Source organism: Amblyomma maculatum, chromosome 1, assembly GCF_055883805.1.
Source record: "Amblyomma maculatum isolate TAMU_Amacu chromosome 1, ASM5588380v1, whole genome shotgun sequence".
NCBI classification, from domain to species: domain Eukaryota; kingdom Metazoa; phylum Arthropoda; class Arachnida; order Ixodida; family Ixodidae; genus Amblyomma; species Amblyomma maculatum.
The window spans coordinates 289746160-289773983 of record NC_139344.1 but is presented as its reverse complement, the minus strand read 5'-3'; the positions used below and the strand labels follow the sequence as shown (position 1 = coordinate 289773983).

At 47.1% G+C, this 27824-nt stretch overlaps 1 protein-coding gene across 1 annotated transcript in view; it reads left to right on the top strand.

The window, feature by feature from the left end:
* The window catches only part of LOC146206780 (uncharacterized), a 77564-nt gene extending 70256 nt beyond the window's left edge, over nucleotides 1-7308 (top strand). Inside the window, exon 4 of the mRNA XM_084575621.1 lies at nucleotides 5629-7308. Coding sequence (XP_084431747.1) covers nucleotides 5629-6587 — 959 coding nt within the window. The 3' untranslated portion in view covers nucleotides 6588-7308. The remainder of the gene's footprint in view (nucleotides 1-5628) is intronic.
* Nucleotides 7309-27824: the final 20516 nt, after the last annotated feature.

Here is a 27824-nt window from a genome sequence, read left to right as displayed (position 1 = left end):
ACGTCTGACTGTTTTTCCCTGTTGCCAATCTCGTTACGATCCTGACTACTTTGGCTGCTGTAGAGATCTGTATAGAACTCCTCGGCTACTTTGACTATCTTGTCCATATTCGTGATGACGTTGCCCGCCTTGTCCCTTATCGCATACATCTGGTTTTTGCCTATGCCCAATTTCTTCTTTACCGTCTTTAAGGCTTCCCCCGTTCCTTACAGCATGTTCAATTTTCTCCGTGTTATACTTCCTTATATCAGCCACCTTACGATATTGATTAGCTTTGATATCTCGGCCAATTTGATCTGTTCTGTTCGAATGGAAGCTTTCATACTCTGGCGTTTCTTAATCAAATCTTTCGTCTCTTTAGACAGCTTACCGGTATCCTCTATAACTATCCTACCGCCTACTTCTACCGCACACTCAGTAATGATATCTCTGAAATTATTGTTCATTGCTTCTAGGGTAATGTCGCCATCCTCGGTTAGAGCTGAATATCTATTCTGTAGCGAGATCCTGAATATTTCTGCCATCCCCCTCACCGCTAATTCGTTGATGGGTTTCTTTCCTACTAATCTGTTGCGTTCCTTCTTCAGATTTAGGCTAATTCGGGACCTCACCATCCTGTGGTCACTGCATCGCACTTTCCCGATTACCTCTACATCTTGCACAATGGCGGGGGTTGAACACATTGTTAAGTCAATTTCATTTTAGTCTCCCCGTTAGGACGTTTCCATGTTCATTTCCGGTTCTTTCGTTTGCTGAAGAAGGTATTCATGATTCTTAAGTTATTGCGCTCTGCAAACTCAACTAGTAACTCCCCCCTGTTATTCCTAGAACCGATGCCATAGTCACCTACTGCCTGGTCTCCTGCTTGCTTTTTCCCTACCTTGGCATTGAAGTCGCCCATTCGTTTTCAAGCTGCTCTTGTTTCCGAGAGTTAAATCGCGCTCTCTGATAGATGACATTCTTTCGAGGTAGGAAATGCTTTTCAAAAGCACTCACCACGGCGGAGTATGATGCCATCTGTTCGTCTGTCAGTTTCAAAGCAGCGAGCACGTCCTCCGCTTCTTCGCCCATGGCGTAGAGTAATGTGTTGATTTGCGTCGTCTCGTCCTGTCTTGTCAGACCGGAGATAAGTCGGTAGCGTTCCCACCTGCCGTGCCATCGTGTCCAATCTTCGGGCTTGCGGAAATCGAGCTTTGTCGGCAGTTCCACGGCGAGCGAATTGAACGTCATTTTCAGAGTGCTGCTCGCGCACTCTTCGTTCGCGCCGCGAGTGTCTGGCATGACGCTGCGGCCGCTTACGTTGGGCTCTCTGTCCTTCTGGGTGTCACACTGCGTTGGTTATCCCGCCGCTGCCACCATGTGGTAGACGTAGCCGGTTAACAAGCAAAACTGTTTATTTATACATCAGGTAATGGCGTCCGTTTTCGCTCTGCTTGGCGCGATTGCCCATGCCGGGGTCTCTCGGCGGTCCGCCTGGTTAGCTTGCCGCTTGGGGCGCTGTCGTCAGTGGCGTTCACAAGAGTGTGAAAGAGGGCCGTACCAGACTGTGGACTATAAATTGCTGACCGGAACCGGTTGTTTTTCCAGCGGGCTTGAAACTAGCTTCATTTAGCTCAGCTATACCGAATTACTTAGCAATCATTACTCCTTCCCCCGACAACCCCGCTTCTCACTTACCCGTTGACCAGAAGCTTGTTCCGATGATCAGCGCTTCTTTGAACGCCTCGCAATGCCAGATCTTGATGAGCCTATTGTCTCAGCACGTCTCCGTCTTTGATTTCGCGCAGTCCGACGGCTCGCAACATTTTCCTATGTCTCGCTCACGCCATAGAATTGACACGGGATCTGCCCATCCGATCCGTCAAAAGCCATCAGAGCGTAAGATCATCACCGAGCAAGTCCAAGACATGTTGAACAGGGACGTAATACAGGAATCCTCCAGTCCTTGGGCTGCTCCCGTGATACTGGTAAAGAAAAAATACGGAACATGGAGGTTCTGCATCGACTGTCGTCGCCTCAACTCCATCACTAAAAAGGATGTGTATCCTCTCCCGCTCATCGACGATGCCATAGATTGCCTTTTCTCCGCGTCTTATTTCTCTTCAGTTGATTTGCAATCTGGGTATTGGTAGATTCTGATAGACCCTGCTCACAAGAAAAAAGCTGAATTTGTTATTCCGGATGGCCTATTTCAATTTAACGTGTTCCCTTCGTCCACGGTGTAAGTGTCTTTGGCCGATGTAATGCGCCGGCCAGTTTGAAAGATTTATGGACACAATACTTCGTGACCTGAAGTGGGAAATCTGCATGTGCTATTTAGACGATGTTATTTTTGGCCGGACTTTTACTGAACATAACACGAGACTCGCTATTGTTTTAGATTGCCTGCAAAAGGCTGGCCTTGTCCTGAATTCTAAAAAGTGCCGTTTTGGCGAACGTCAAGCGCTGGTACTCCGGCATCTCGTCGACTGCGATGGAGTTCGGCCAGATCCACAGCATGCTGCAGCAGTTGCAGCATTCCAACGACCCCAGACTCAAAAGGAGCTCCGCAGTTTTTTGGGGCTGTGTTCTTACTTTCTACGATTCATCCCAGGGTTTGCCGACGTCGCCTACCCTCTGACGTCCCTTCTACAAAAGGACGTCCCTTTCTACTGGACCTCAGATTGTGACACGTCTTTCCGCCAGCTAAAGTTTCTGCTTACGGCACACCCTGTACTACGGCACTTCATCCCCTCCGCTCCGACTGAAGTCCACGCTGATGCAAGTGGGATTGGTGTTGGCGCTGTGCTTGTGCAACGTTCAGCAACGGGCGAGCATGTAATTGCGTATGCAAGCCGTTCCCTCAGCAAACCTGAGCGTATCTACACTTTTACGGAGCAGGAGTGTCTCGCTATAGTTTTCACTGTTCAGCGATTTCGGTGCTACCTATATGGATGCCATTTCACGGTTGTGACGGACCATCATGCCCTATGTTGGTAACCTTCGTGATCCTTCTGGTCGTCTGCCACGCTGGGCCCTTCGTCTGCAGGAGTACGACTTCACTGTTTCATACAAAAGTGGCCGCAAACACGCTGATGCAGACTGTCTTTCACGTCTTCCTTTTACTACGACCGAATGGGACTCTGCTGATTTAGATCACTACATCGCCTCCGTCGAGCCCGAGTTTCCCGACGCCTCGGCTCTGCGGACTGCGCAAGAGACCGACATAAGCCTCGAGCCACTGCTTGCGGTGGCGCGGGATTCCACTGCTTCCAGCCCATTTTGTCTCTGTGATGGCCTTCTGTACAAAAACGCTTACTCAAGCGCCGGCACGAATTTTCTGTTTGTGGTTCCCGAGAGCTACCGCTCGTGCATCCTACGTGCCATGCACGACGACCCCACTTCCGGTCACCTGGGTTCTGCACGAACGCTTCATCGTGCCCGCGACCGGTTTTATTGGCTAGATGCGCCAGACGACTGAGCGATATGTGGCGAGCTGCACTGAGTGCCAACGACACAAACGTCCTACGTCCACGCCACAGGGCCTGCTGCATCCTGTGACTCCACCACGTAGTCACTTGAGAAAGTCGGAATTGACCTTATGGGTCCCTTTCTGAAGTCATCCGATGGAAATCTTTGGATCGTGGTTTGTGCCGACTATCTCACCCGCTACTGCGAAATGGCAGCTCTTCCTTCAGCCACCGCTCACCACGTGGCCCTGTTCTTGCTCCGTTCTGTGATCCTCGGCCATGGACCTCCGCGAGTGATCATCAGTGATCGAGGTCGCCAGTTTATGGCAGATGTTGTGGAAGAGCTTCTCCGTTTGTGTGCGTCGCATTGTCGGCATTCCACACCATATCACCCTCAAACCAACGGCTTGACGGAGCGCACAAAACCGCACACTCGTCAACATGCTATCTATGTACATCGCATCTAACCACAAGAATTGGGATAATATACTGCCGTTTTTAAAGTTGGCATTCAATACTGCAACACATGAGACGACCGGGTACAGTACAGCCCGTTCTTCCTTCTATATGCCCGTCCTTCCCGGTATTGTCTACACACCATTCTTCCTTACTCCGTTCATGACGAACTGTGCATCGCGGAAATTCTTTGTCGAGCCGAAGAAGCTCGCCGTCTCGCCTGTTTTCGAATTTTCGCTTCGCAAGAGCGTTCAAAAGCTCGGTACGACAGCCGGCATAATCATGTGTCTTACCCCTCTGGAGACTTAGTGTGGCTTTGGCGACCTCTCCGAAAGCGTGGTTTAGCCCAGTAAATCTTGGAGCATTACGCTGGCCCTTACGTTGTGCTCGAGCGCGTCAGCGAAGTGAACTACCGAACACACGTATGACAGCCACTGGTCGTCGCTCAGTCACAACCGAAGTTGCCCATGTCGCCCGGATGAAGCCGTGTCACTCTCGTGGAAGCGAATAACTACCTCGACCGGGGGGGGCTTCGTCTGCCCAGGGGGAAAATGTAACAGTCCTGAAGAAGATGAAGCTTACAGCACAAGTGAAGGAGAACGACATTGGAAAAGACTCTCGTGCCGGACGCAGTGCTTTTGACCAGCTGAGCTGCCTGCACTATCGTCCTGTTGCTCAGCGCTCCGACGTCTTACCCCCGTCGTAACAATATTATTGTTCTGAAGTAGCATAGAATTCAGTGTCTTTTCTCTTTCTCTCTTTATAACATAGTTTTGTGGCTTAGACTTGTTACCGCTGTCGGGTTTCGCGTGACAAGCCACTATGATGGCTTAGGCGAACCTGACTTTTGTTAATGTGCAATCAGATTTGTTAATGAGGGTAATAATATTATCATTGTATTTCATTAAACATATCCCAGGCTTAAAAAGACACGAAGAAAGCTGCACGACCAGAAATAAAGTGGCCGATGGAACACGTGGCCGATAGTCCGATGGGCTGCATTTTCAAGGATTTTAGTGGAGTGCGTCACGATATGTTGCATCCTTCCGAGCTGGCGCTAAAGTGCACTGAGCCATAATTTGGTCATCTTCTATGAAAACGCTTAAGGTCTTCGGACTAAGGAAACTGAATTTCTTTGTAGCGTTGTGGCCTGTTGTTATCCCGCTTTGTAGTTACCGAAACCTGGCTCTGAAGCGATATCCCTTCTAGTGATTTCTTTTTCAATGATTATTCTGTTTTTCGAAGCGACCCCCTTGAAACAAGACCTAAACAAAAAGGAGGGGGAGTGGTCATTGCTACTGACACTCCTCTACAGTGGGTTCGACATTATAATGTGGAAACCGCTCTAGAATGTGTGTGGCTTGAGCTCACTTTAAATCGGCATGAAAAACATTTACTGGCAGCTTTCTACATTCCTCCTAATCTGCCTCCTCCTGCCGACGATGATGTACTTTACTCTATCGACCATGTTATCACTTCCCATAGTAAGCAGAAATTACTACTTTTGTGATTTTTTAATACTCCAGGTGTCAAATGAAACTCCTTGAATTCTTCTAACAATAATCATTATGTAGTAAGTAATTGCAGCCTCTTATTTGATGTTATAGTTTTAACTCTTTGCAGCAACACAATTTCATAGAAAACTGTTGAGGCAGTAGTAGGGGACAGCGGCAGGTAGACACCGCAAGCAGCACGGTAAACGCAAGTATTTTTCCATTCGCAGGAGAGCTGCGCAGCCGACCTCGGTACCCCCCTCACGTGGCCTCCTACGTCCCCGTCCTCGTGCCTAAGCACTTGGTATTGGGGGTCGGATCCCAGGAGCTGTCTGGAGAGCGCTACTCACGTCGGCGACTCGCGCCACCGAGCCCGGACTCGGCCGAAGAGGAATCTCTGCGGTCAGCCGAGGAGCCGCGCCCCTATGGCTCGTCCGGGGAGCCATCCGAGTCGGCTGAAGAAGATGGGGTGCCACGCATGCGCCTGGTCTATGCTCGTCGGCCCAATGCGGCACGCAGACCGGTGACACTTTGGATTCCACGGGCCTCCCGAGGTGCAGACCCGCCGCTGTCAACCACCCACTGGCGGGGCATGGACCAGCCAGACACCAACCAGAGAGGTCGAATACGACGGCGTCGTGCTGCGGCTCCTGCCAAACCTTTGGTGACGACGGCCAAAGCGGCGGCCTCAGGCTTTATCCCTATAGCTGGACCGTTTGGCGGCCAGGAACTAGCTTACTCGGCCTTCCTGGACGGTGGTTCGTCGGCGCCTTTTCCTGCAGGGTTCTCGAGCTACGCCAGCCCCAGCAGGCAACAGCATGCCAAGCAGGCCTATGGTGGAGGCTTCGACTATGGAAGGTCGACCACGAGCGCCTTCTCGGCCGGGTATGATTCCCTAGGAAGTGGCAACTTCCAGCTCATTCGTGGCGGAGTTTATGCAGACGACCAGGCTAGTTCCAGCCATGTGCCTTACTACGTGCAAGGGCCGAGTAGCGGTTACCCAGCCTACTCATTTGATGAAGATGCTGGTGGGCCTGTTCTGGGCTTCCAGGGCTTCGAGCACTTCGGCAGTCCTCTGCATAACGCCCTGAGCAAGCACTCTCACGTGGTGGGCGCTTCGACAGAGCACCAGACGCAAACCTCCAAGCCGCCAGGTGCCAACGAAGACCAGATACGCTCCACGGAATAGGAGTTTGTCCAAAGATCTAAGACGGTGGCCAGCTCAACTGCGAAGGTGCAAAGGTCATGCGTTGGCAGCAGCTCTGGATGTGTCGCGAGAAGACGCACCAATCGTTTTACCCGTATATGGGCCAAAGCGCGCTCAAGGCCGTTCGGTTGTGTTTTCGCCCATAGCATTGCATCTGAGCTGTAGTGAAGATGACTTAGTGGGCAGTTGCTGTGCCATCATACTGCCCGGGAGCATCAGCTACTGTGCCGACCGCAGATGCTTGATTCGAAGGCGTGCTGCATTTCAGTACGTGGTTGTGCTGTGCAGACAGTGGCCCTGGCGAGCGCCAATCGTCTTTGTATTATAACGTATTTTGTACAGTTGATGAGAAAATAATGGCACAGTATTCCCAGATCATGTTAATTATGCATCGTTTCGAATTTGGCAGCCGCAGTGATGACTTTAGATTGCAGCAGAATCTTGAAGCTTGCTTTCGCTAGTATGAGAACCCCGTTACTGACTAGACTCAGCAATGGTACATACACCAATTTCAAGTGGCTCCTCCATGTAGCACCCAAGTATTGCGATGCATGTTTAATGGATTTCATTGCAACAAAGCCACATCGTTCCTTCCGTCATTGCTTGGCGAAACTACGGTCATTGTACTGTTGTTTTCAAAATACCCCTTCCCCCCCTCCAAGCTTGCTTTCACTTCTTTGAATAAAATAATGACGTTCATGTTTCCTGCTATGTGGGCTCCTGATTTCATATTTCCTAATGTGATTATCTTCACTGCTGATAGCTTTGGCCATATTCCGACATCGTTTTGGCAGCTGCAAAGCAAGTCTCTTGTTCATGGGCTTGATATGTGCACATGATTCACAGACGTACAGTCGTGTGCAAAACCCAAGACCACACTTCCCAGTGCGATTACAGTTCCATGTAAAAAGGCGCGCCTGACGGAAGTGCTCGGGCAAGCAGGCAAGCATATCAAAGGGGGGGGGGGGGGGGTGATTCATATCTCGAACAATTCTATCCTCTAAAACAGCTGCTCCAGCGTTAGAGGAAGTTCGTTAGCATTTCTGTGAATTTGTGTGGTTTCTCCACTCTTGTGCATAAGTGCACATACATAGAACAAGTCCTTTTGAACGAACCGAAAAAAATGCTATAGAGTGGGCGCTGTTGTCGCCGTACGCGCCGATAGCGAGAGTGCCAGGCACCTTCTACTTACGAAGTGGGTGTGGCCGGCAGAAAGCAGCCGATCCCGACGTTGGCCCATTCGAAAGCCCATATCATAAGTGAAAGCTTCTACAACCCTTATCGGGACAATCAGGCACCGAGGTGGCTACCCTTCTGAGCTTGTTTTTTGCTGAGTTTGCAAGTAACGATATCTTTATCGCAGTTTTTCTTTTTTAAATTTTCAGAGTAATGCACTCAAAAGCAAAATGTGGGCTTTGTATCATAAGCTGATTTCTGCTGCGCACTGGCACTTTACGAAATGAAACATGTATTGTAGTCCCGGTATCGGCGATGAAGGCAACAATATATCCGCGTCCCGCAATTTTTTTGCTTCGGTTATGATCAGCTCTAACAATGCGAGCATGAAATGACTGCGCACGCATGCGCGCGGGCGTGCGTGCGTGCGTGCGTGCATGTATGTGTGCGTGCGCGCGTGCGCGTGCGTACATGCAAGCACACTTTGTGCACTTGCTCTTCCGTGACTGCACACATGAAGAAAACATCGATGAATACTGGGCACAGCTGTTGCACGAGTAATTTGCGCGAACAATTATCGGGTGTTGAATACGAATTAAATATTAACACGATATCGGTAAAGGCCCGGTTCTCCGAAAATCCGGCGTCGGAGGCCATTCGTGGCGCTACGAGAGAAAAGTCACGAGCATGGCTCTGGCAGACATGACCGAGCATTGACTGGTGCCAACTTGGGTCTCTCGTTTGACATAGGACGGTTATGTCAGAATCAGCCTGCCAGGACACGTTACCTTTATAGGCCACGGCAGGCACGTTAATTAGGGCGGGGTTTTATATGTTGGCTGGTAGCCTATGCTATCGCGTCAAACCCTTAAAAGCGGAGCTAAGTGTCCCGCATAATTCTTGCTTGTGCTAGATTAGAACATCGCATTCATCTGTAGTGAAAAAGCTTATTCAATGAAACGAAAAAGGATCTTGAAAGTGACTTAAGTTTCCTCTTTAATTTGGCTTCTGGCATGCTGGGTAGCAACAAAGGCATGCTCAGGACGACAACCTGACGACAGAGAGGCTTCGTATAAAGCTTGCGCGATTGTGCGCGGTCACGTGCGCTCACAGGGCTTCTTTGCGCGATGAATTTCCGAACGCCCGATGATTCAACCCCCCGTTGCAATTGCATACAAACTCTTTGAAAAAAAAATGCAAGAAAGAGCACGCACAGGAAGTGGGCAGCCAAACTGAGTCATAGGAGTAATCCAGGCTAATCGAGGAGACAATCGATGAGCTGCGAATTCGTTCCACTGTTTTCCAATTCGCCGCCAGCTTCGTAGAAAAAAGCACTTATTTCGGCTACGTTTTAGAGGTAGCCCTTAGATACATGTACGAGCGTTGACCCTGCATTTCTGATTCTAAGAACTGCAGACTTGGGTTGGGCCTCAAGACATTTTTTCACCTTTTTCCCCTGGGAACATGAGGCATATTTAAGACTAAAAATGTCATTTTTTTTGTCATGCACATCTGTTCAGTGGTGCGCGTCGCAAACAAACAAGGCAGCGTTGCGACTATCGCTAGCTCAACGGAGTAACGGAGTCTGACAAGTTTTCTATAAACCTGTGAGAGGACCCGATTAACCAGGTAGCTCCGGCAAAACACATAACCATGCTGGATCTAGGCTATTGGCATATTCAGTTGGGAAAACTTGCCCAGGCATACATAGCATCTCTCACCTGAGCTTGACAATAGGCTTCGGAAGTTATGCCATTTCGACTCAAATATTTCTCAAGCATGCACCTGATAATCAACCAAATTCTTGTGCCACATTTATATTATACAAGTACATGTAAAGATGCTATGTGAATCTTCTCACCGACGCGGGAAGAGAGCCTCACCTATCCAGCTGTAACAGGAATCGCTGTTAATGCCGCTAAGTGCTATTTCGCACAAACAGAGGGACGGTTTCTCGAGCGTATAGTTTGGTAACGAAAACAAAGCGCAGATCTAGAAACGCTCAGAGCCGTTTAAGAATTTCGGTAACTCAAAAGAAAAAAAAAAAACAGGAGGGCAATAACCTACAATTACTGGGATTATGTTTCCGAGTATGCATTGCCACTCCTAACAAGAAAAGCATGCGACGCCGAGGATGCTAACGGTAGGAGAATGCTTGGCGAAGGCGTTGGAAGACTTCATTTTTGCTACTGGTGCCTAAGATGACGCAGTCGGAGCGTATTTAGCACAGGCGGGGAGAGCAAATGGTGCCCCATTTCATTCCTGAGCATGAAGAACGAAGCCTGCAGAGGAAGTTTGACGCTAGGCTGTTCCGTGCACGGTTAGTACGTCCCACAATCCCTTGACATTTCTTGTTCCGACCACACCACTCTGCACGAAGAGGTGTGCACAGGGTATCCAGAAATAAAACAAAAAATTATGGGGGTTATGACGGATGCTACCACCCGACAAATAAAGCTCCGCTCTAACCAAGCCGTATGAGCGTGTCTGCATAGCCTATAGAGGTATCTGAATACGATATCAGAATCGGGCTGATTATGATATCCTCCCACGTGAAAGGATAGGCCCCAGTTGGCAGCTCCTGCAAAACGTAACGTCAGGCAACCATGTACGTCTAGACAGTGCATCCTTCCTTTGCTCGCTCATAACGTCAAATTTTCGGTCACCTTTCACGCTGTCGCATTAAAAAATTAGGGGGACACTTAAGCTCCGCCGTGAAGACACGGATCATTGGTTTTCGGCTTTTAAATTTAAATTTTTTATTAACTTTCTATTTTCTATATTTTTATAAATCGATACTTAGCACCAGCAAACGTTGCCTTCTATTCTGAGCAGTTCGATGCGTTGAACGCATTTTTATTTTTTTCCCTAATATTTTAAAACATTAATTTATACTCTCTAAATTTTCTTAATTAGCGTCATCAAACACTGCCTATTCATTCCAAGCATTGGCGCCTTGAACATTGCTTTTAATTTCTTACTTCATCAATTAATTACAATGTTTTCATTACCTCGTCATTGCCTACACACGCCAATCAATCATCAATCACTAGACCACAAATTATCATGATACAAATTTTTTCACGCAACCCCCGATTGTTCCGACACATTTATTTATTGTGTCGGAACAATAAACCCCAACATTGTGTCAACTGCCACTACGCCAACGGCATTTCGGCCGAACAAGCTGTATAAGCTATGACTTAAAAATGGGCTTCTGTAAACAAGATCAGGCATCAAGGCCCATTTTGCTAAACTTGCCTGCCTAGTCCAGGCCATGCAGCAACCTTATTAAAGCCTGAATTGTTCGCGTGGCGTATATAAACTCTTTGTCCTGCGTATACTGATCTCGGGAGGATTGTATGCGGCGTAGGTGTGGGCCGTTTCATTCAAGAAATTAAATTATTCGAATCACATTTTTAACGTCATTTTATCAAGTCATCATCATCAGCCTGACTATACGCCCTGCAGGGCGAAGACCTCTCCCATACTCCTCTAATTAACCCGGTTTTGTGCTAGCTACATCCACTTGACTCCTGCGAACTTCTTAACCTCATCCACCCACCTAACTTTCTGCCGCCCCCTGCTATGCTTTCCTTCCCTTGGAATCCAGTTTGCTACCCTAAGCGACCATCGGTTATCCTCTCTTCGCACTACATGTCCTGCCCATGCCCATTTCTTCTTCTTGATTTCCACTAGAATGTCAGTAACTTGAGTTATTTCTCTGACCCACTCTGCACGCTTCCTATCTCTTAACGTTACCCTACCATTTTTCGTTCCATCAAGTATTTTAAATTAAATAATCCAATAGGCAGATATTCGAGTCTCTACTGGGAATTCCTGAATATTCACAGCAATACGCATTCTCGCCTCCTAATACTGCCGGTTTACGAATACTGTGGTTTGATCAATTACACAAACCAAGGGTTTGAACATTAAAGAAACGCTGTTACCGCTTAAGGGAATGCAGAGTTACAGTACCTATGTTGAGAGTTTCCACACTCTTGTGGAGGGGCTCTGCTGAAGTGGTCAGGTTCGTTGAGTTTTGGCATCGTTTAACTAGGGACAGCCTTTTAACAAAACATTCGGTGTGATTTCAGGCGACAGCTCTAATAATGCGACAACATGTAAGCTGCCGTCGAGGGAAAATCGCGTTCTGTTTCCTTTTAGAATCATAAGGTCACAACCACGTGAACTCGCGGGGGCAATTCAAACATCCCACGACAATCAAGCACTAAAACAGTTATGTCGTCGCAACACAACGCCTACGGGGTCATGACGTCGTTCCACCACGAACCTTTTGCTTGTCACATAGATTACTACCTTCTTAGTAACTCGAGGTAGTAAAAATACAGCTAGTGAAATTTACTGCCCCAGATAGTTTGTAAATAGTACTACCGCCCGTCATTAGTAGGTTAGTGAACGCCATACGCCTTCGTGCATTATAATTACCATTGAAGGCTAGTAGAATATGCGACTTTCTAGGTAGTACGCAGTACTATCTCACTAGGGATTCGTACCACGTAGTTCGCAGTGCATATTATAATATATACATAGTTCCTATTATGGGTTGCCAATAAAAGGTAGTATAGTGTGCAACCCTTTCTTCAGTATAAAATACTACATTGCCTAGAGGTTCTCACTACGTAGGTCCTAGTGCTTACGGCAGCATTAATCTAGTATCAATTTCAGCTACCTGTATGAAGCTAAAATATGCATTGATAGCTAAATTATTTGTGGAAATAATGGGTATTTTAATGAAGTTCTGGTAATTTAGAATAATTGTATTATTTGTAATGTGTGGTCAATGGTCATTGGCTTGAAATTCGGTGCAACATTGAGCTGATGTGCAAACAAGATGTAAACTAATTTTACCTTGTTCGCTCCGGTCTTCAAGCAATGGTGACAACAAACTTTCCTGGCAGCATATGCTCACTTTATTTGTAATTAAAGGCAGCGTGTCTATGCCCTTTTCAAAGGCAGAATACGTCCTGAGAGCTAATGGGCACAGTGGCGATTTGCTCGTAGCACTGCACAAGCGCTTTCGGTGCGCGGTGAATACCCCGCGATTACGTCCAAGCACCTTGGTGTCTTCAAACCCAGTGCATATTGCGTCGTTAGGATTCGCTCGGACGCGCTCCAATGCTGGATGGACATCCTAAAATACAACATTCAAAATAATGAAATTAGAAGGCATAAATGAATTTATAGCCTTACTGGCCTCATCAGGAATTGGGGTTTTTTCTATTACAACCAGTCGCAAACGTTCCACCATTCAATAGCACAGTGATCTGAATAATTACAGAATTGACAAATTTTAAAACTACTTCTCGAATGAGAATTTAAAATAGCAAGAAAGACTTTGAACTTATGAAATTGATGTTTAAAATTTTTGTTTCTTTAAATAATGAGGTCCGCAGTGATATTAAACATACCTGAACTCTGCAGAAAAATTATTACCTTTATTTCATATTTTCAGGTCCTTTCAGATTTTCAAACTGTAAGGTTTTCTTTTAAACACAAATCAACATTCATAGCATTATAATACGACACACACAAATATAAATTTGGGGACGGAAATTCCACGCAAACATTTCCAAAAAAGGAAAGTTTCACAGCGTTAACAAATACACACACACAGGACAGGCGCTGACTCCAACTTTTTTTTCGAAACGACACCTAAATTAAACTACTTCTTCTTCTTCTTCAAAAAAAATCTTAGAATCATTACCAGAAAAGGAAATATCACAGCGCTAACAAATACACACTCCCAAATAGACAAACGCAGGAAGGCGCTCACTCCAGCTGCTTTATATATATATATTTATATATATATATGTATGTGTGTGTGTGTGTGTGTGTGCAAAATGAATCACCAAGAGTTTAAAAACATAACGGTGGATTTATTTCGACGCTTCGACTGGGGTCCGTTCTTTCTCAAGAATGAAGGAAATATATATATATATATATATATATATATATATATATATATATATATATATATATATATATATATATATATATATATATATATCATCATCATCATCAGCCTAACTATACCCACTGCAGGGCGAAGGCCTCTCCCATATTTCTCCACTTAACCCGGTTCTGTGCTAGCTGCATCCACTTGACCCCTGCGAACTTCTTAACCTCATCCGCCCACCTAACTTTCTGCCGACCCCTGCTACGCTTTCCTTCCCCATATATATTGTAGGGGTGTGTTTATTCAGTCGACGCAGATGGCTCCAGCTGCTCGGGAAGAACTCGCAGCGGGGCGTCAAGCGTAGCGAATCACGAAGACAACGACCAACTTCTTCGTTCTTGAGAGCGCCAGCACGCGTCGCATGTTAGTGGCTATAACGATGATGATTACCACACTACAATATATATATATATATATATATATATATATATATATATATATATATATATATATATATATATATATATATATATATATATATATATATATATATATAATATATATATATATATATATAATATATATATATATATATATATATATATATATATTTTTTTTTTGAGAAAGCTTCATTTTGCTGTCGTTTCGAAAAGGAATTTGGAGTCAGCGCCGGTCCTGTATATGCCTGTTTGAGTGTATTTGTTAGCGCTGTGAATCTTTCCTTTTCTGTGAACGGCACCAACTAGCCCAGCAATTGAGCCTACTTGAATAAATCATTTTCAGTTTGCGACAAGGTGTCAGCAATTTCTCAAACTGCATACAGATTACAGAAAGCTATCTCTAAAGACGTACGTAGCACTAGCATCCAATAATCCACGTTATTCTTGTGGTCCCTTAATCGCCGTGCAAAGTTCCCACTCTCCCCTATATATAAGTAATCGCCGTCTGCGCATGGGATTTCATAGATGACGCCGGGAAGCTTTTCTCTGTCTATCCTGTCTTTGACGGACACCAACTGGTGACGAAGTTTGCACGCGGGAACGTGAGACACTTGCACATCATATGTGCGAAGAACCCGCGCCAAAGACTCACTCACACCAGGCACGGCGATTAAGGGACCACAAGAACGACGTCAAAAACAAGAAGGTCAGTTTTAACGCACTTGCAGAACACGTGGAAGCAACGCAGCATAAGATCGCCTGGGACGATGCGTCAATCATTGGAAAAGAACAGGTCATCACGCCAATATCTGGAATCCCTGTTGATTCAAACGACGAAACGTACACCTAATCGCAACGCCGGTAATCTTCCGCCCACGTACGCGAGATGCCTGGGACGATTAGTGCAACGCACTTAAGGATCGTGCTTTGAACATCCAGTGAACAAGGCTTCCGTGTGGAAGCCGAAACGTCTTGTTTTTTGACAATTACCTTCTTGGTCGGCGCCCCTTAACCCTTCATGAATTTACCCGACCAGACAAGATTTCGTCAAACTTTAGATTTCAAAACAGAGTGGACAGTGAGCGCACTAGAGTCGTCTGTCTCCGACGACAGCCTGCAGGAGGAACTACAGCGGGGCTGCCGCGCTGTAGTGGTCTTCAAGACACGCTAGTACGAACGCTTTGGGTGCCGCTGAAGCTGCAAGCAGCATTGCCCAAGCGTTTTTTTTTTTTTCGGGTTTCCCCCTTTGTCTTTTAGTGGCGCATTTCGGGCAAATACTTTAAACTTTTTCTGACCCTTTCTTACCAGACCCCTCGATATAATTCTCTATAGTGCATTAAACTCCTGTCATCTTTCTTCTGGACGACGTTAACGCGAGAAGCACTCAATGCTCTCGGCTATTGTCTGAGTTGCAGCCTTGTACATATATGTAAATGAAGGGTTTTTTTGTTACTGGAAGAAAAAAACCCCGGGCGTGGCACAGCGGTAAAGCGCTCGGCTGGGGATGCAAGGGATATAGGTTGGATTCCCGGATGGGGAGTAATTTTTTTTGTAATGAGGAGGAGTTGCTCATCTCTTAAGCGCTGCTGGGCAACGCCGGCAGAGCTTGGCGAGGGGGCTGCGCAGCTGGCCTTGGTTGTGACGTCACGGCATACGCGAAGCTCGGCTCCGACCCTCGTAGTGAAGCTTTTCACTTCGAAATCGATAAAAATACCATAATGAATCACATGCAATAAAGTGTGAATGTCTGTTACTAGTTCGTGAAGTTGTGTCTAGCATGAACGCTTCGGACGAAAATCGTGCTGATTGTTTATCAGCAAATTATTTTGATTCATACGGGCCATAATGTGAGTGTAAAGAATGTGCTCGAGCAGTTTACAACTGATTTAAGTTAGCGAAATGGGCCGGTAGTTGCTGAAAAGTGTATTAGCGCCAGATTCAGGTATTGGTAGAACATAGGCTAATTTCCAGTCATCAGGCACATATCCAGAATCAATTGATTGCTGAAATATAAGGGAAAGTATAACAGCTGAAAGCTCACTTGTTAGCTTTAAAAGTTAGCACTCACGCCAACGAGCCCTGGATTAGTCTTCAACGGTGGACGGCCTATAGCGCCTTTCACGCCATGTGCGGTGATGATAATGGACGAGTATGCAAACGGGATGCTTAACTTGGGGAGCGTAAGAATCGGAGATTGGATGTTCTTGTGTGAATACGCGCTGGTAAAGTGCCGGTTAAAGTGTTCGGCGCACTCCTCTGGTGGTAGTACGTTGCCATCTGTACCTGCCATGGCTAGAATCAACTGATTTTGCTTAGGATTTACCACATTCCAGAACTTCTTCGGATCTGTTTTTAAAAGATTCGGGAGAATGCCTTTAAAATAGTCCTTTTTCGCATCAGGAACTGTTTTTTTTTGGCAAGCAGGGAAAATTTCTTTGTATTCCTGCCAATGTTCATTGGCATTTGACCGACTATATCCTGTTTAGGTGCTTTCCAACATCCAGAGAGAACCATGGAGCTAAAGATCCGGTTCTTCTTTTCTTCCAATTTCACTCCTCTCCCGATTACATGGACCATTCGCTCTAATTGCTGAATACATAATTTATTTACAGCTATATACACACTGCAGCACAACTTCTTTTCTGTCAGGGTGCGTCCTCTCGTCACGGCACCCGAAACCCGTATCCTTCGCCGCGTCGCTCGGACCCCCCGGAGTTTCTCTTCCCCCTCTACGGGTTCTCCTCTTCCGCCGTCTTTCCGGTGTCACGACTCACCGTAGCAGCAGTCCCAAGCTCCCGTCGAATTCCTGGAAAACCACTCGCTGGCAAGAGTTGGGGTGGTTGAGGGAGGATCGGGTGTCCTCGGTAGCGACGCTTTTCTACGGCCGACATCGCTGGCCGTCCATGCGGCGCCAGACCTCCTCCCACGTTCAGACAGTTCACAGGGAGACGTCACGCCCCTCCATTTGCACGCACGCACATGCACACAAACGCAGACGAATACACATATACACACGTCTTTCCAGCCGTTCGTTTGTTCTGCATGCAATCAGGGCGCTTCAAACACGCACTTAACAAATGGGTCGCTTTCTCGAGATGTTATTGTACATTTGGGCACCCATGAATGTTCTATGGACCTTTTCTGGCAAGGCTGGCGAAGACGTGGGCGACTGGCTCACCAATTACCAGCGGGTGAGCAAGTACAATCGCTGGGATGCCACTGTAATGCTGGCAAATGTTTTTTTCTTGGACTCCACAGCTCTGACATGGTTTGAGAACCATGAAGCGTCCTTAACGAGCTGGGAGCGTTTTGAAGAGGAGATTCGAAATTGTTTTGGGGATACCACGGCAAAACGGAAATGCGCTGAGCAGACTTTATTCCAGCGAGCCCAAGGGCCTGGTGAAACATGCACAATGTACATAGAAGAGGTCCTAAAACTCTGCAAAGCGGTGGATCCGACCATGTCCGACGAAGACAGAGTTGGCCACCTCTTAAAGGGCATCGCGGTGGACGTATACAACTTTTTAATTACAAAAGAAAACTTGGATTCTCCCACGGCCGTGATCAAGCCCTGTCGTACGTTCGAAACTTTAAAGCTGCGTCGCATAACCCCGAAATTAGGCCGTCTGCCTAACGTGACCACTGTTGCAAGCGTGGATTCTCACGAGCATTCACATGAGCCCCCGCATTTGGCCGACATGATTCGCCAAATTGTCCGTGATGAGCTCTCCCGCCATCAAGATGTGAACCGCAGTGCAATCCCCTGTGATAGCTGCTCCCTGCAGGCAGCTCCCATCCAGCGCTCTTCTTGGCGTTCTACCGCTCCTCCTCCCGTCCGTAACCACCCAAACGACTCATATGGCCCTGCTCCCCCAGCTCGTACCCACTACAGGGCGCCACCTCCTCCGCAACAACCCCAGCGGCTGGACTTTGTTGATCGCTTCGATCCTGTTACCGAGGACTATTATTTGGACCCGTCTTTTACCGCTGTGGTATGCCTGTCCACATATCCAGATTCTGCCGCCGCCGGAACCCGCCACCACGCTACCAGCGCCAATGGTGGAATCGCCGTTCTACTACCGTGAGTCCAGAAGTCCGTGACCCGACCTATCCCCCTCCTTCGGGCTCCTACCGTTACGTACCACCACGCAACGACTCACCAGTTTCTGATCGCAGCCTGACTCCTCCTGCCCGCCGCTCCCGACAATCGCCTTCTCCCCGCCGTTCTTCTCCGCCACCGGGAAACTAGCGTGTGCGGCCGATGAAGGTACGGTCGCCAGGTCATCGATATTGTCGCGTGGTTTGAAACTCGCCGACTATGAAGAACGGCTTTCTATGCATATCGCCGCGTTCAGTGACGGCGTTGCTCGTTCAACTAGACGTCCAGATCATGCTGATTCCCAGTTTCAGTCCATGATAAATCAATTGCTACCCACCAACGATCGCCGAATATTGATGGAGGTTCTTATGAAACATGCGGACGTGTTCGACTTTGCTCGAGATCAGCCACCACCGATTCCGCCTTCCCGCACCCATCACATGATCGACACTGGATCTGCACACCCGATTAGACAGACACCATACCGTGTTTCACCTTCAGAACGTAAGATAATTGACGAACAGGTCCGTGATATGATGCAAAGAGGAATCATTCAGGAATCATCTAGCCCATGGGCCGCCCCTGTGATTCTCGTGAAAAAGAAAGATAACACCTGGTGATTTTGTGTCGACTATCGCCGCCTCAATACTGTCACCAAGAAGGATGTTTACCCGCTCCCGCGTGTTGATGATGCCATTGACTGCCTCCATTCAGCTTCCTACTTTTCATCTGTTGATTTACGGTCCGGATATTGGCAGATACCGATGCATCCGAAAGACAAGGAGAAGACGGCATTCGTGACTCCCGATGGGTTGTATGAATTTAACGTGATGCCTTTCGGCCTATGCAACGCTCCGGCTACCTTTGAAAGATTTATGGACACTCTTTTGCGTGGACTGAAGTGGCAAATTTGCATGTGTCACCTAGATGACGTAGTAATCTTCGGGAGGACCTTCGCCGAGCATAACAGCCGTTTAGCTGTGGTCCTTAACTGCATGGAGGAAGCGGGTCTTGTGCTGAACTCTAAGAAGTGCCGCTTCGGTGAACGACGGATCGTTGTGCTTGGGCATTTGGTTGACAAAGACGGTGTTAGGCCTGACCCACAGAAGACTGAAGCTGTCAGTTGCGTCAAAGAGCCCAAGTCTGTGAAAGAACTCAGGAGCTTCCTGGGACTTTGCTCTTACTTTCGACACTTCATCCCTAAGTTTGCTGAAGTAGCCTACCCCCTCACATGCCTTTTGCAGAAGGATATTCCTTTCAAATGGACTCCTGAATGTGATTCTGCGTTTCGCCAGCTCAAGTTTCTTCTTACCTCGCGGCCCATACTGCGTCATTTCAGCCCGACAGCTCCCACTTAACTCCACACTGACGCAAGTGGAATCGGCGTGGGTGCTACAACGGCATGGCGGAAACCAACACGTTGTCGCTAACGCAAGTCGCACCCTTAGCAAGTCTGAACGCAACTATACCGTGACGGAGCAAGAGTGCCTTGCCGTCGTTTTTGGCGTACAGCGGTTTCGCTCGTACCTTTATGGACGTTCCTTTACAGTCATCACCGACCATCATTCGCTTTGCTGGCTGGTGAATCTACGCGACCCCCGCGGTCGGCTGGCCCGCTTTACTTTACAGTGTCTTACAAAAGTGACCGCCAACACGCTAACGCTGACTGCCTCTCGCGGCTGCCCCTCGCAACTACCCTCTGCGATGACAACTTTGACGACTATCTTGCCGCCGTTTCCGTACAATTTCCGGATCTTGACACTTTCAAGCGAGAACAACGAAAAGATCAAGACTTGGTATCACTTTTTGAAAAAGCTCCTGATCCGGTATCTGCGAAGCCTTTCTGCATTCGCGATGGTTTGCTGTATCGAAAAAATTACTCGTCTGGTGGTGCACGCTTTCTGCTAGTCGTTCCGGCTAGCCTCTACTCCTCTGTTCTACACTCTATGCACGATGACGTTACAGCTGGGCACTTGGGGTTTGCCAGGACTCTTACGCGCATTAAGGAACGTTTCTACTGGCCAAATATGCGTCGAACGACTCAGCGTTACGTGAACTCCTGTGTGCAGTGCCAGCAGTTCAAGCTCCCGACCACTTCTCCGCCGGGCCACTTACATCCGGTGACACCACCGACCACACCATATGAGCAAGTGGGTGTTGACCTCATAGGCCCGTTTCTTCGCTCGTCCAAAGGCAATCGCTGGGTCATCGTGTGCGTTGATCATCTCACGCGTTACTGTGAAACTGCCGCCATCCCTTCCGCCACCGCCGCTGACGTCTCGTTCTTTCTTCTTCACGCTGTCGTCCTCCGTCATGGGCCTCCTCGTGTAATTATCAGTGACCGAGGCCGCCAGTTTACGGCAGATGTTGTGGAACAGCCTCTGCGCTATTGTACTTGCCAGTTGCGTCACTCTACGCCGTACCATCCCCAGACAAATGGCCTCGTCGAACGTGCAAACCGGACACTGACGAACATGCTTGCGATGTATGTTGACTCGCGGCACAAGAACTGGGATGACGTGCTTCCTTTCATTACTTACGCCTATAACACCTCGAAGCATGAGACAACCTCCTATAGTCCATTTTTCCTCCTCTACGCCCGTCCGCCTCGACGTTCTCTTGACACCATTTTGCCGTTCTCGCTCGACACCGAGCCGTCTGTTTCGAGCACCCTCTGCCGTGCTGAAGAGGCTCGTCGGGTCGCCCGATTACGCACACTGGCCTCGCAGGACCGCTCTAAGCAGCGCTACGATCGTCGGCATCAGGATGTCTCCTATCTTCCCGGCGACTTAGTGTGGCTCTGGACACCTCTCCGCAAGCGTGGTTTGTCCCAGAAGCTGTTGTCGCACTACACAGGCCCATTTATTGTGCTCAAACGCATCAATGAGTTGAACTACGTCGTGTCTCGCCAATGTTCCCAAGGTCGCCCCTCTCGGAAAACACAGGTAGTTCATGTCGCAAGAATGAAGCGCTGCCACTCTCGCTCGGGACTCTGACTGACAGCCCAGGGGCTTCGTCTGCGAAGGGGGAAATGTCAGGCATGCGAACAGAAGAGAACAAAGTGCAAAAAGAGGCTCTCCGGGATAGAAGTGGAAGAAGAGGAAGCTCACCATCTGTTGGTTAGCACATCAGGCTAAGATGCAGAACCATTCTGTAAATAAACCTTAACAATATGTCAGCTGATCTCGAAATAAGTACCAGTTTTCATTAGTTGAACGGCTCGTGAAGACTGAGTGAAACTCAGTTAAAACACTTTCTAACATGGCATTTATTCCTTCGATATCTGCACGCGCATAGTTTAGTATTTGATTTGCTTTTTGTCTTTTCAGTGAGAGGTAGAGACAATGAGCAATGAGCGGCTCTGTGATCGCTGACTTCTTCCATGATTTTATTACATGCAAGACCTGGACGTTTTGTCAGGATGAGGTCTAATATGTGATTTCCGCGAGTTGGTCTATCGACTACCTGGGTGAGGTGACGGTAGTAAAGGCAGTGAAGAAACGCAAGATTTTCTGCGCGATCATGCTGTGTGTTAATAGATGAGGTGCTCCAATCTATGACTGGATAGTTAAAATCGCCGCATATGACTAGAAAACAGCGTGGAAATTTGATCAAGATTTGGTCAATCAGTGAAATTAGAGCGGCAGTCTGGCGGTCGGTAGCAAGCACCAAGGACGCAGTTAATGTGCCAAAAGTGAACAGAGACCAAGATTATTTCTAGAGGTTATTGAATATTTATGAGCGATGGTTGGAACTGCTCCTTTAGCGATATGAGCACGCCTCCTCTAGCCCCGACCCTATCTCGATGGAAAAGTACAATTGACGATGGAACATTAGTTCGCTGCTGGCGATGTCGTCAGAAAGCCGAATTTCAGTTCCCACAAGAATATCGGCACAAGTGCGAATTATTGTTTTTAAAACATCAAGTTTACGAAATATGCTGTGGAAATTTGCCAAGAACAGAGAAATAGGATTGGATGTGGCCCGGTTTCTTACGTGGTTTTACAAGCTGTCATTCAGTGGTTTCCTCTTGGTTTTGAGAGTCAGAAGTAGCGGTCACAGAATCAAAGGCGGTTTATTTTTGCACATGAGTGGCAGAGATACGGATAACACAGTCTGAGGCTGAATCATAGCGATAAATGCTGCCCCTCATGTGTGGTTTGCTGTAGCGCACACTGAAATGCTCCTTTTCACTGTGTTGCTCCTTGGCGAAATCGCGTAGTCTTCTTTCTTAAAGAAGTTAGGGAGACAAATTCTCATCCAACCAGACGTTTTGTGTTTTAACATCCTTTAACTTGAATGCATTACTTAGAACTTCGGTTTTCGACTTAAAGCTAAGGAATTTAACAATTATCGGCCGATGACTATCTGCACGACGCTGTCCTAAACGGTGGGCTCTGATCGATGTCGCCGACTTGAATACCGAGATACGTATCTAAAAATTCTTTTACAATGCGCTCGGATTCAGCACATCCTTATTGTTCGACTTTAGGAAGGCCTTTGATGATCAAATTATTTCTTCGCATACTGCTGTTCATGTCCTCTACCACAACGATTCATTGTTTGTTTTACTAATGTGCAACTTACATTCCTGCACAGAGTCGCTCATTGTGACAAGGCCGTTTTTGAGCACCGATACACCGATCAGACATTGTTCAATAGTGGACACTCGCGCATTTATGGTGTTGATTTGCTGATTGATTCCTCTTAACGACGTAGTGGTCTCAGCGTGGCACTCTTTTAGCAGAATCAGTACATCGTCAATCTTAGGACTGAGTTTGCCGCTACGTTGCCTGCACAGAGTAAGAGCATTGTAATACACGTGGATAGTATAAGCGAAGAAGGTCTAGGGCACACCATACCATCATACGTAGAAGGCCTCATTCTGATGCAAATCACTACAAAAATACGATAGAACTGCGATGTAAATACGTGCGAAAAAAACATTTTTTATTTAGACTTGTGCAAACCTGATTTCAAAAAATAAAAACATTACACATCACTTTCTTCGCACGAGGCATAATTTTTACGGTGTTTGATTCGTTTTACTTTCAACGGTATTTATGCTCGACAAAAATACAGCGTTTTCACAGGACACGGAAAGGTGACAACGGGACATGTGCTACTGTCCTCTCAAAAAGCGTCGTTTTCGTTGAGTATTTTGTCTGCAGCAAATGGCTCCACAGCTTACTCTGTTCAATTGCACTTCAATTGAGTTGGCAATATTTACACGACGTTTAACTTTTTTCAGGATCAGGAAACGCGCGGCAACAAATTGCCAACAATGACAATAAATAATTACTTTTACAATGCACAGGTGTTTGCATTTCAAGCAATGAAGACAACGGGGCAACTTACTTCGAGGCGCACGTTTTCTGCACTATCCCTAAAATCGCCATTCAGCAAAGCATTTATCAAATTTTCCTGCCGATGCTGCCCGCCGACTTGAATCACTCTCTTCCGGTCTTTCCAAATCACTAGACATGGGCGCCGAACACGCCTGCCTTTCCTCCGACATTGTTCGGCGTCACTTTTCCCGCCAAAATCAGTATCAATGGAATACGGTTAACAGCTCGAAGCAGAACGAGTAATAATAAGCCAGGCCCAGACTGTATAGGCTGGCCCCTGCATGCGCGACAAACGAGCGGCGGCAGAAGTAATGGGATCGTGGAGTCGGTGTATGTGCTTACTGGCGCAAGAGCAACGTTCACGTGGTGCTTGATGTGCGGACTTTCCGGTAGTGCTCATTAACTTTAAAATGTGTACAAGAACACGCAGACATTTACGAAATTATGAGACTAGACTACCACCTATCCACCAGCACAGCGACGACGCTCCCGTCCACATGTACAGTGGAAAGCATGCGTTAAGTGAGGGGAAATGATGCCCCAGTATTAGTCATCACCCAATTGTTCTTTTTATGCCCGCGCGTGAAATCGTTTCATATTTCAGTGCTTACTCCCGCCATACCTCGGCCACCAGTGCTGATGCGTTTGGAGGTGGATCAAGTGTCGACTCCACAGCCCCTGGCAGCGGTTGAGTACACGTGCATTCCTCCTAGCACCGTTGTGTTTTTCTTGCTTACAGAGGGTTGATGCTTGTACCAGAAGTAAATAAAATGGAATAAAAATTGATTGCAGGCACTGCATGTGAGGTGGAAATGTATTCAGTTAGTCTCGTTGTGCATTTCTGTTGAACTGGTGGAAAGCACTATGTTAAGGTGACGAAAACAACAGCAAACCTTGTATTATGCAACGTGGATACAAATTATTTTCAAGTTTATTCAGAAATGCCTCGCTTCTAAAGGTGCCGCCATCCGCAGTTGAGCGTTTGTCCGCGACTGACTGCAGGTCGTTCTCACAAAGCTTCACAGCCGGCTTTTCTTAGCAGAGCTTTTAACCGTCGCTCTGGATTGTTTTCCTCAGCGCATTACGCTGTCAGGAGCTCGCGTGAGGCACGAAAACTCAAATTCTGCAACGTGTTTTCTTTAGTTCCAAGTGTGAATAAAAACTCAGACTTCGAAATTATTGCCCAGTGCTTGACATGGGCGCCAGGCTTGACGTTTTCATTGAAAATTTCTGGCAAAGCCCTTTGTGAGCCAAAGCACCATAAAATGACAAAAATAATGTATCTCGTTTATTCCGGAATAAGTGCTAATGTATAACTGGCAAGGCAACTTTCAAAAACAGCCAAAGTGTGCGTCGCACAAAATTATTTCTGAAAAACTTAGTTTAGTTACGCTAGCAAGATACCATGGTAAAGTTGTCCAGGGATTCTAGCATTTAACTCGTCACATTTACTAACAGAACCTCACTCTAGTTAGTAATGGGAGCCGTTACTACCTCAGAGAGTTGTGAGTCAGTTCAAGGGTTGTAAAAAGGTAGTAAAACCTACTCGAAGTTAGTAACTGCTGCACTTACTAGAGTCTTACTAACCTTTTTTCTTAAAGTGTAGTGCATCTGAAGAGAGAAAAGCAATTTCTCTAAAAGATGATCGAACAGCAAATCAAGCTCTTTCGGTGGTGTACGCATTGTGCCTCTGCGCCACCGTTCACAGTGGTAGTTTGGAGGTGATATGCAGGAAGTTGTTAGAATCAAAAAATCCAAAATACCCTCTTGATATTTTGACGAGCTTCAGTAAGAAATAACAATTTATTTGGCAAACACCTTCGGTTATAGCGATGACAGTTCGCTTAACTTGAAGCTGTGGCAGCCCCTTCAAACTTATTCTGACTTCCGTTATGGCAGTCAAACAGCTGGCGCCACACAAAGCAACGCGGGCCTGCCGAGCTCCGCCGAACGACAACCGATTCCAGGTCACAAAAAGGGTCACTTTCGATCGCCTTTTGGGATTCTGTGCTCTCGGGTCGGAAGAAGGCAAAGATCGCGGACCACCTCGAGATTGTGATGACTGTGGCTCGACTTGTCCACGCGCAAAAGAACTTTTGGTTTGTAGGGTTCCCAAAGCGACTCAGGCCGCAGTGGAGGGGAAACTGGCATAGCACAGCACACGGGCACCTTGCTTTTCGCCTGCTTCGGAAAGCGGCCGCCGAGGCTGTTTTTCGATCCCGCATCCTTGGGAACATCAAACGAAGGGGTGCCGAACTCTTTTTCCAATTCGTTTTGCTAAATTATGAGGGTGCTTAGAATTGCGAAAATAGTCGTAATTATCGTCGTCGAGAGGAAACCTCCTTTGTCAGGAATTTCCCTGAGTGGTTGAGACTTCTGAGCTCATCAGGGCCACATGAGAATCCAATCATATGATAGCTCGAAATTTTAAGCAGGGTCAAGGATCCCCCAAAACTGGCTGTACCCCCAAAATTTTGTAGCTGGCCTAAAGTAAATATTTAAGAGATGACGCACAATGGGTCGAGGACTCCTGCAAATTGGTGGACATATACAATTTGGCACATGACAAACACAACAAAAAGTTGGCCCATCACAAAAACTGAGTTGACGCATCAAATAAAGTTTGAAGGGGGGATTGAATTCTTCGAGGGGGGATAATTTGTTGAAAAAAAGTAGATCGAGGAGTCAGCTTAGTAATTCCATCTAGTTGCGCAAAAGTTCGGGCATTTGCAGAATAGAAGGTGAATTGAGGGGTCGGATTAGTACTATGGTCATTTTGACGCCAGGCGTCGTCTGATATTGTATAATGTTGTTTCTTTCGGTATTGTGTGCTGAGTTGCGTGTATCTCAGGGAGGTTTTCTTTTTGTCAAAGTGTATTTTACACCCACTCCTGCTTAAGGCTTTGCAATAAAGCCAGCAGTCTTCTGTAAATAAATGAAAAAAATCCGTCTTTTACGAGAAAAATTGGGGATTGATAGACACTGGGTGGACTAAAGGGTTTGGATCAGTATAATGCAACAATTTATTTCAATAGAAGGTCCTAAAACATTCTAGTAGAGGTAACTAAACATGACATATGTTATCGCATTACTTCTTTAAAGAAGTACTGAAAGGGCCTGTTAAGTGCGCGTTTGAAGCGCCCTGGTCGTGGGCAGAGAACTCGTGAAAAAAACTGCCAGATGTGTGTGTATTTTGCTGGCGTTTGTGTGTGTTTTTAAGCAAACGGAGCGGCCGTGGCAGACGCCTCCTCCCTCTGTACTGTCCCAACTTGTGAGGCGGCCTGCGAGGTGGCTCCACACGGACGACCAGCAGAAGAAGAGCGTCGCTCCCGAAGACATCCGATCTGCCTGCAACCATCCCCGCCGAGCCAGCGAGTCGGCTTCTGAGAATTCGACTGGCGCTGGCGGTCAACATTTGTAACGGGGGTGGAAGGCGTCTTCACCGGCCACAGCCGCGGCGAAACGACGGGGGAAGTGAGGATTCCCCAGGAACCTGGCGAGGAGGAATTCGAGGGAGAGAACGACTTTGAAGCGTCTGAGCGACGCGGCAAAACACGGGAAACTCGTTTTCGGGTGCCGTGACGAGAGGCCGCACCCTGATTGAAGTTGTGCTGCAATTTGTATATAGTGTAAATACATTCTGTATTCTGCAATTAGAGTGAATTCCGGTCCATGTAATCGGGAGATGAGAGAAATTTGAAGAAAACAACAAGAAAAGAAGAACCTGATATTTAACTGGGCCCATGAGAAGTTATTTACTAGAATTAGAAAACGCACACTAACAATAAGAATTCCATCAACCCTCTCTGCAACGCAAACATTTTTAAGCTAGCATCATTAGCTAGCATCATATGGGTGATCGAAAATGATGCTTCTCCTCTCCCCCCTCAACTACACCTAGGACGGCGTGCAAGTATAAAAGAAAGTCATCCCGTCCCGCTCGCCTAACTTGGGAGCGTCCAATGAGCCCAACTGGAGTCAGAGGTTTGTGCGTGACGATGCGTCGCCCCAATCGGCTGCGAGTGGTCACCAGGATAAGTTTTTAAATTTTATTTGCAAATTATCGGCTCCTCGTAAAGCTTTCAAATCTGACTCGAATACTCTAGAAACCCCCCCCCCCCCCCCTATGAACTGCTTGCTTTATAATTTTACCCCAAGTAGTATACGAGGGGCCCTTTAAGAAGGCCCGCAAATTTTACGGTGCATGACAGGATCTGTCATCCCCTAGGTTTC